General features: G+C 32.1%; 1 protein-coding gene across 7 annotated transcripts in view; it reads left to right on the forward strand.

The window, feature by feature from the left end:
- Positions 1-10606, forward strand: part of Fam172a (family with sequence similarity 172 member A) — a 480054-nt gene that overhangs the window by 203071 nt on the left and 266377 nt on the right. For 6 of the 7 annotated variants that reach the window (XM_008829338.2, XM_008829339.2, XM_029561741.1 and 3 more), the window contains one exon: positions 8123-8341. The exons of the other annotated variant lie outside the window; for it this stretch is intronic. In XM_008829338.2, coding sequence (XP_008827560.1) covers positions 8123-8341 — 219 coding nt within the window. The remainder of the gene's footprint in view (positions 1-8122; positions 8342-10606) is intronic. 7 annotated transcript variants of the gene reach the window in all.

Below are 10606 nucleotides of genomic sequence, written 5' to 3' on the forward strand. Positions count from 1 at the left end.
TGATATATTTCCATAATTCCATGCCATTCACTTAGAAGTTTTTACAAAAGATTTAAAGTCATATTGTGACATGTTTTTAAGAAGTGCAAGACAGTTTTATCTCATCATAGTGGTCTGCCAGGAGTGTGACTTGTTGACTCTCTTGCTATATAACCTATTTGCTATTACTGTGTCTTCACTCATTGAAAGAATACTAAGTTTCGATTAAAGTTGACAAATAATTATTTTTTAACAAAGTCCTTTACCTTCGTTTTTCACAATCAATATTAGGACATCTTTTCTTGACTGTGTATTATGATGCAAAAATTTTGAGGCATTATGAATTTTATATATTTTATGTATACCAAAGGGTCACAGATGGTGGAAAGATTTGTTATCATGAGGTAGTGTAGCATTTTGTGATTATAAAATTAATCTGTCTCTAAATCTGTTTAAAGAGTTTTTGCCATCTAATGAGCAATATAAATTATTAATATTTTCATGTTCTTGGGGACATTCACAGCCATAATTTTACCAACACAGCTGTTTGACCCAGTGACATCATGTTTTGCATATTTTTGCATTTTAATGAGCTAGTCATTTAAAAGGTTACAAAGAAACCATAACTCATAAGTAATTAAATTATTTAGCAGAAGAAGTATGAGACGGTCTTGTGACATAGGTCACTGTGGGAAGGAAAATTCATAGCGATACTCACTTGCACCTGTTTGTTAAGAGGTAAATGTGTGTAGAAGGTTTTCTTCTAGATTATGAAATGATGCCACTTAAACAATTATCTAAATATATATAAAGTGACATGCACACAAATAGACATTATAAACAGTGTGGTTTCTTTGTTACAGAGTATGCTTAAATACTGTTATAACAATCACAAAAATAGCTTACCATTTAGTTATTCATCCTTAAAGTCTTCTTAGATAGAAACATTTAATATTATACTCTTCTCCTTCTCACATCCTTCTTTTTCTTGAAAAGTGAAATGATTTCTTTTATACTTTTTAGAGATTTGTACTTATTCTGGTTTGAAATTTTCTATTGAATAGGAACATCTCAAAATGAAAATTGAGTCATGTATAATACATGGGTATATTCTTACATATACTAAACATAATGCATCATAGATACTAGATGTTTATTAAATATCTGTTGTATAATCAGAATTTAACACACTATTAACTCAAATGAATACTTGAAATTTTTCATTAAGTCTTCATCTTTGGAAATGGAACCAGGCAAGGAAAGTGCAATATATTCTTGAACAATAAAATTATTGCAAATATGTGATATTTTAACTGTAGGGAGAAAGACAAAGAAAGATGGCATATTTTAAGATAGAGTGGTTTGTATATAATGATAGTTCCCAGAAGGTTTTGCGAGTAACTTCAGCATGTGTTTGTGCAGTGTATTTTTGGGTCAAACAGATAATATTTTAAAGAATATTTGCCTATCAAGGATGCATGATAACTGATATTTACATATTTTATAGCATAATTTTAATAGGAAGCTGGGAGAACATTGGTCTTTATTTAGCAGTCTAAAATATAAAAGTATTACTAATATGCAGAATAACAGAGTGTTAGAGCTAAATCTAAACATCCAACTCTGCTTTGGATTATTTAATAACGATGTTTCTTTTGGGTTCCCTAGATCTACTTAGGGATTTGGATTTGTCAGTGACTGGGTACCAATTACAGCTCTTTTTTCCTTTTCACTTTAGTTTGCTGAAAGGCAGGTGTCTGTTTGTGTCATTTTATAAGCAACAAAGAATAAAAAATTCTTCATAAAACTGTAGCATTAAATCTTGTTTCTGTCCTTGATAGTATTATTTATAGTGGTGGTATGCTTTTTTGGATTGCTTCCATAGATAAATTATTGATTTTTTTTTTACAAGAAATATCTATAGTTTAAGGAACATGATGTCCTAAAACCTTTTTTTAAAAAAGTTAGAAACAGAGCAAGTGATACTCTGGGTAAGTGCCAAGTGAATGTTTTAAAATAAATAGTACTTAGATGACCTGAGATGTCAGAACTTGAGACAAGGGCGTGTGTTTGTCAATATACCCTTCATGTTATACAGACTCCTAAGGGGAAAAGGGAAGATACAATTTCACCTTTTCTGTGCCAAAACATTTTAATTATATCTTCTTCCAAGTACAGCGGTTCAGTAACCAAGGAGCTGACATTGATGCATGTGTTGATAAAGCTGCAAACATTCAAAATGAGATTAACAAAGATTTTGAGCAAAGGGTGACAGCTAATTTTGCACACTATTCTGCATCTGATTCAGGCCAGTGTAATAATAGAATATTTTATAACTGTTTTGTTATTCAAAATGACTTTTATGATGCATTTATGTTTGTGAATATTTTTGTATCATGCTCAAGAAATTATCTGTCCTATGGTTTAAAATTATTTGCATCTCTTGTAACCTTGAAACAATATTAAAGAAGAAAAAAAAAAACTCATTGTTTTGGTTTTGAAAATCAGGCTTCATCCTTGGAACTCTGTCTTACTACAATCGATCTTGAGCATACTAGCCAGAAAAGAGATAGTGATGACAAAAATGTGTTCTGTGATATTCTTAGTGTGCATTAATAAAATTACCAAGAAAAGTTGTAGTCAATTTATTTAATTGATCAAACTGTAGTTTCTTGATGCTCTTGAGCTCTTTTGAGCACATTTCAGTTTATTTCTTTTCCATTCTGAATTTTTAGGCAGCTGACAGTCTTCTTTCACTTTTCTTTTTGTTTCTGAAATTTTCTTTCTTTCTTTCTTTCTTTCTTTCTTTCTTTCTTTCTTTCTTTCTTTCTTTCTTTCTTTCTTTTTCTTCTTTTTATATCCACTCATTTCTCCATCTGCTTTCACTTTTGTTTGCTTGGGCCGTCTCTCATCCCAACTTGATAATGAGGAATGCAGTGTGACCCTGACCTCTATCAGCCCATGTATGACCTTCTGACTCTACCATATAACCTTTGACCTTCTCTTTGACAGCTTGATTAATTACCTTGTGTTATGATTTATGAGTAAGTGCTATGTAAAAATAATAGACAACAGGTGGTCCTCTGAAAACTTTTTGTGGCGTGTTTTCTTTTACTGACTAACTTGATGAGGTATTTGAAGTCGGAGAGTTAACTAGGATACTCTGTTGGTCCATATAACTTATATTTTATACCATGAGCACAGCATTAGAATTTTGCAACTGTGGCTTGAAGTGTGGTCTGGATGAATATTTAGAATATTAGGAGAGCACATTTACCTTACTGCATGTTGAAAAGAAGCATAAAATGAAGTCAAGTGACATTTCAGACACTTCTTTCCCAGGTCACGTCTTGAGAAAATTGCTGAAATAATGGAGGGGGCATTTTTCAAGCAGAGCTGTAGCTCCAACAGCTATGTTTACTTTAACGCTTCACTAGTGACTTCTTATTGGTTGTCATGACCTCATCTCACTGTTGCACCTAGGATGTTGCAACAGTGACATATGCATCCCCTTCTTGTGAAGATGATAATAAACATAACTCTTTCAGAAAAGAGAAATGAACACTTGTTTGTCCATTGTAGCCATGGGTATATGTAGTGTGTAGATAAGACACGTGGAGTTTCATTTCCCTTGAGGAGGAACAGCTGTCTTCTTTCAAGTGAAGCAGGTAGAATGCTGAACTTGAAGAATCTGATTGATAAATCTATGGAAAATGATCTCTTGCAGAGCTTTGCCTGGAGACCAAAATGGATAGTTCCGTGGGTCAAAAGACTCTAGTGTGGCCCTTGACCTCTCTGGTCACATGTGACTTCCAGTATTGGCAAGTTAATATGCAGGGCTGAGTACTTTCAGCTGATTTTTAATTTAAGACATTCACAAGAGATTTTAAAAACTGTAGAATCTCCCCCGCCCATTTTCTATTCTCTTCATAGCTGGTAATTAGTGCACAAGCTTTAATAAATCTTTAGTTTTTATACAGTTTTATTTGGGATCATAAGTAATCTGGGTTTCGTCAGTTGTGTTTAGATTTTTATCTGAAGATTCTTCTTGATAAGTATATTTCTATGTTTCTATGCTGATTTAATTTCTCTTGCAAAGTGTCATGTTCGGTTCCTTGTGTTGGGCATCACCTGTCTGTTTTAGACCTCTTGGACCTAAACCAGCATCTGCCGATTGAATGATAAATTAGCTATTATTTATCAGTAAGTGCATGTATAGCCTTCAGAGTAAAGTAGGACCAGAGTCCTGTGTATTTTATGGAAATCACAGCAAATAGTTGTGCTAAACAAAATACCATATCATAGCAGTAAACTTTTGAGGGTATCAGATTTAGATTCTTTACTTTAGACCTCATAAGCACTGTTCTAAAAATGAAACCGCTATAGTTACACAATCATAGAAATGGAGTCTGATGCATTAAACCTTTCCTTAACCACATCTGTCTTCTTGAACACCTTCTCCATGTGCTAGATTACCCAATCAAACCTAAGAGTTAATTACCAACTTTATGTATGCTTTATTGCCTAAAATGTTGCATATTGGAAGTGATTTGAGTAAATCATTATCAAACATGCTTTAAATTGTATGTAGTTATACACTGTTAGATAACCAGTTCGATCATTTGATTGTGTTAAAAGTTACAGAAGAGGTTTCTAGGTATATTTGCTATGCTCCCAACTTTTCATCCTATGGGATTTTCACATACTTAAGGAACAAGTAAATATGTAAATAAAGCTTCAATGCAATGTTTAAGACTCTAAGCTGATGTTATAGCTGTTTCCTTGTTAAGAGTAGCAATACATAATTCTTTGTTATACTTGATGTCTGATTTTAAATTGTAGTTTCATAAAATCTTACTTTCATGAAAGGTTATACTAGTACCCTTTTGCTCTGTGTTATTGAATTATTGAAAATAGAATTAGTTTTAAAATTGTTTTCTAATTTTTGAAGTTGTAAGTTCTACTCAAGACAATTGAACTGCTATATTTTTGTCTCTGCTTAGTTTCGCTTTATTTTTTTTTTTACTCCTTCATTGTCATATAGTAATGCTGACATTGCCAAAATCTTTGTGTCTTATGTAAAGGGATTTTTGACATTGCTATATATAACTGAATAAAAGAAGAAAAAGGAGAAGTTTGGCGCTGTGTGTGTTAGAAATATAGGTAGAATAGTTTCTTTACTGGCTTTCTTCTACTTTTTATAAAATTGTTATAATTTATCTATGTGAATAGCAGCTCAATTAGCTTATAATAAAGTATTAGAATTCAGAGTGCTAGGGTTTTGTTAACAGAATTGTAATTGTATTTTCAAAAGACATTTATAAGACGCATCCCTCATTTTTGCAGAAAACTTTCCTGGATATTTCTTCATCATTTTTAAAAATTAAATTGGGAGTTTAAAACATCTAAAGGATAAAATATTTTCTAAGTAATTTGGGTAAAAGATATTAATTTATGGTTTTCAGCATTCATTGTTGAAATCCAAATGATAAAAATTCTTTGATTTATGTTGTGGTGATTTAAAAATAGAACGATTTTTCTTCTGTTGATGCTTCAGTGAGAAATTGACATTGTGCCTTTAGAAAATTGAATAAATGAGTCATGTAATTTTCAGTTACATAATCAATAACCCAGACAAATACTACTTTAATGATTTATGTTTGTCTAGTGTATGCTTATTTAGATGGGACACATTAAATTTCAGAATCTATTTAAAATCATCTAGGAACAAGTTTTTTTCAATTAGGTTTCCAAAAATGAGATAAAAAGTGCTCATATAAGTCTGTTAGTATGAAAGTATGTTTTTTTCTAATGAGTTATACATTGAGTTGGTAATTCGGGTACCATAATCTTTGCTCAAAGAGTTGTCCTCCATTTAGAAGTCATCAGTGATAGTGCTCACCTTATGTCCATTAATTAAAGTGTCACTTGGTTGTCTAGAGTTTGGACTTTTTCATATTAGCATTACATTGCTGTATACAACTTTTTGCAAGTCTTAAGAATTTAAAGGTTCTATTTAGGCTTTCTAGCTAACTTGTGAGTATGAGAAGTGTGTGTGTGTGTGTGTGTGTGTGTGTGTAAGTCATCAGTGATAGTGGGGAGAAACATGACAGGAGACCACTTACTCATGGTGCAAAACCTAGTGAGGAGGCAATTTTCTTTGTGGCCTATAGTGACCTTTTTTTGACTATGTTCCTTATACGAAAGACAGTGCACTGAAAGTCCCTATTTCACCCTGTGTAGCAGAGTGTAGCAGTGTTCTTTAACTTACTTTGGGTGGGAGGAGAAGTTATAGCTGAAATTTGAGAAGGGCGTGAAAAGTAGTAAGAGGCACGACGAAGAGGGTTAGGAACTTCCTTTAAATGTGATTTTAATAATTAGTCAAGTGTGTCCAACTGTAGAAAATCACCAAGTGACAATCTGTCTACCTGACAGTGATCACAATGAATTACAAGACTTTTGAATAGCTATACAGATTAGAATAAAGCGGGACCAAATAAAATATCTTTTGTTGGTAAAACTTTTGACTCGACAACTAACCAATTAAAAAAAAATCAACTTCTCTCTTACTTTGAGGTATAATGTTTAAATTTTAAAACTGTAGTTTATAAGGTCTTCATAAGAGGAATTTATCGAAAAGTTGTATTGGAACATATATGGAAGAATGGGTGGTATTTTATTAATTGCTTTGGCATATATTATTATGTAGTTTTCACATGTATTAAAGGATTATGTCTTAATTAATAGTCCTATCACAAAATCAGAACTTCAGTGATCTTGAAATTTCCAACAGTAGTGATTTATGCAGTAATATCATCTTATTAGAGATAAAAATGGAAAGAATCTCAGTAATGTTTTTAAGAAATTAACCATCAAAACAAAAACAAACAAGAAACTTCACTTATCACAATGCTACGTATTTTAAAATAAGACAATTGAGTCTGGAATAATACTGATATTTTTAAACTACTACAATTATGTTTTTTTTAAAACTATCATTCTTATTGTTGGTTTCCTTTTTTTAAAAAAAGTTGATATCTGAACTTCAGTTGGAAAATTCTATGGTTATAGTTTTAAAAGAACAGCATACATTTTAATAAGGATGAAGATTTTATACAGACTCTATGTTTTTGTGATAATATATTACATCTCTAAGGATGGCCTTCGAAGATTTTACAAGGGCAATTGGAACACTCACAATAGAACTGAAGAGATAAATATGTAAGAACATGGAAATTTCTGTTCCTCAAGCTTGTCAGTGGTTATTGCCTGTTCTCTGCTCACTAATGACTAGGGAAGTTAGCCCATCCCTTATAAATATCAAAGATTTTCTTAATCGTAGTCATAGAAATGTTTGCCTTGTCAGAAATAAATCAGTCAGGAAAATAAATGTTTTAAAAACTTGAAGCCTTGATAGTTAAAAAATTTAGAACTTGTAGTTTCATAGTATTAGTACTTGAAGATAATTTGTTGTGGTAATTTGAAACATGAAGCAATTTGCAAGATACAGCAGTTGTTTCTGCACATCCCCCACTTGGTTTATTTTGCTCTGTGATTTTTTAGATTTCCTGAATAGAAAGAGCTGAATAAGTTCCAAGGTGCACAGGTAGATATAATTTGTTTCTGATATTGTAAATATGTAAATTTGGAAACTATTAGATCAGATTTATTTCTTTTTAACTGACTTCTTTCATATAATTCAAGCAAATAAAAACACTACAGGGAAATTATAAAGAAAAAAATCCTAAAACTCTATCTTGAATTGTAAACTTCAATTTCAATGGGATTGTTTTCTCAAAATATATGCTGTGAACATTAATATGGTTTGAACTCATACTTGTTTGATAACTTATTTTAATCATGTTCCTAATGAATCATGGTTTTTAATTTTAGGTTTGTTCTTTTTATCCATGGCAGTCATACCCATATATTTTTTTTCTTAAAGATAATACGTGCTTGCTTACATGCATAATAGTTTTAGATTCTATTTATTTTCAAAATTTAATCCACAGTCTTTTCTAGAATAGTATTTTAGTTAACTTTCAATTCCATTAAATTGTTTTGCCGAAGATGTCCAAAACATCTTCATGAACTGAAGTGGACTCTGACACTAATCATACGACCTTCTTTCATTTCAAAACAGGAGGGTTATGGAGTGATAGTGCTGAATCCCAATGAAAACTATATTGAAGTAGAAAAGCCAAAAATGCACATTCAGTCATCTTCTGATAGCTCAGATGAGCCAGCAGAAAAGCGGGAAAGAAAAGATAAAGTCTCTAAAGAAACAAAGAAGCGACGGGATTTCTATGAGAAGTATCGCAACCCCCAAAGAGAAAAAGAAATGATGCAATTGTATATCAGAGTGAGTAAGAGCACTCTTCCCCTCATTGTTTCCTTCCCTTTCTCTTAATTTCACTTCGTATCAGTTATTTTGCTGTTTTCAAAATTCTTTAGTTTTTAACAAACATTTGTTTTCATAGTTGTCTACTTGGATGGAATTTTTAAAATTATGAAATAGCAAATGCTGTTTTCTCCTGTGTTGTTATTTCAAGGAACCATTTCTAAAATTTTAATATAATACATGAGAAAGGAACAAAACTTTTAATCCTGTTTCCCAAAATGTTTGTTCTTTTAAGGTATTATATTGTATATTTTACACAAGAGAGTTCACATAGCATAATAATTCTAAAGCAGTGTACAAAACAGTCTTCATCGTGGGTGATTAGTTTTATTAGATGATAGATATTTGAACAACTGTCCATCCACAGTGATGCAGCCTAAATTCTGAAGTCAGGTATGGAGCAAAAGTGATTAATATCCTAATAAATATTTAAGGTAAAATCATTCAGAGGTTTGCTTTTGTAGTACCCAATGAGCCTTTGCACCCATAACACAGCATCATGAAACTGTTGCAGCAGTGCAGTCCAAGGATATTCAGTTCTGTTGTGATGCACACAATCATATTTGCACTCTAACATAATCTTTGTGATGACACAAGTCTGTGCAATTTTGAAGGCCTGTATTGTGCATGCTAGAATTTAACAGGAAAGCATGTCAAAAATGCTGCTGGATGTTCTTCAAAAGCGAGCAATTCAGTACACTTAACACATGGACAGATTAACATTTTATAATGGGGAGGGTGTGCGTGTGTGTGTGTGTGTGTGTGTGTGTGTGTGTGTGTGTGAATAAACAAGGTTTATTATGTAGCTCAAACTGGCCTGGAGCTCACTGTGAAGCCCAGGCTTCAATTGAACTTATGGCAGTCCACTGTCTCAGCCTCCCAAATGCTGTTATTACAGCCTGAGCCACCAGGACCAGTTCTAACATTTTATAGATTACATTGTACAATGGCAGTAACATTTCAGAATATTCAGCTTGCTTGTGTTTACATGTATGTTTAAAAATATGATTAAAAACTGTTTTATACCATCTTTGAGGGGAAGTGCTTTTGCTGCTGTTTTTATTTCTTTATCTTCTAGCTCATGATTAACCTCTTGTTGTAGAAATTTTACTATAATATCAATCATGATAGAGCTGTAAGGGAGGTTTATAGATTGGTGGATGATACTGTAGGAAACTTAGGACTACCAACAGACTAAAAGGCATTATCATATCCCTGCTGTGGTCACACACAGAAAGATGTAATGCAACTACAGTAGAAAAAAGACACTATTTAGGGACTCTAAATCTGACAATTATTTCAAATAATTATTAAGCAGGGATACAATTTTCAAAACCAAGTATTATAGTCTACTTAATTCTTTTGACTTGTGATAGTAAATATTTTGGATGTTCTTGGTCAGAATACAGTTTTTAGAGTTGAGAATTTATATGCTACTTTACAGCTCCATCTTTTTTTGAGGGGAAGAAGGAGGGTTGACCTTTCAGTTTTTGCCCCATTGGTCTCGGGTGAAATTCCCATATGAAACACTCATCTAAATAGTGCAGGTGTGTATGTGACTCTTTGAGTTAGTAAAATATTTTTTCTTGACACCCTTCCACTTAAAATTGTCCAGTATAGGAGATACCTGCTGCAGTTCTTCAAGCATGCATCTACATAGTGAGACTTTGTCCTGTAGTGGCAAAGCAAAGAAGGATATTTCATCTGGTGAATACTGCATTAATTCTTAGGTAAACTTGATCCACTCAAGAAGTTATTTCTCCCTTCTACGTATTTCAGAAATTGCCATTTTTAGATCCAGAGCATGATGGAAAGAAATTAACTATTATTTATATTCTTAATCATTTATATTTTTAAATTCTCATCTTTTCTTTGCAACAGCATAATAGTTTGGGGGACAAAATCATTTTATTTTTATTTTGTAGTTAAGCGAATTGATGCACAGATTGTCTAGGATCACAAAGCTAAGGAATGAGATGATTTAATTACTCAACTAAGTGTTGAGATAATGTAATTACTATAGATTTTTACCTCCATTCTTTGTTACCACATTGTTCTTCCAAAAGTAAATAAAGTGTTCAACTGAAATAAGAAAAATTAAATGACACATAGTAAAAATATGATATGGTATAATAACATCTGATGGTGACAAAGATAGATTTTAAAAGTATTTTTAATTCACAACTATGTTATTAAATGACAGAGCACATATAACACAACCGTCTC

Source organism: Nannospalax galili, unplaced genomic scaffold (assembly GCF_000622305.1).
Source record: "Nannospalax galili isolate Female #2095 unplaced genomic scaffold, S.galili_v1.0 scaffold173, whole genome shotgun sequence".
Taxonomy (NCBI): Eukaryota; Metazoa; Chordata; class Mammalia; order Rodentia; family Spalacidae; genus Nannospalax; species Nannospalax galili.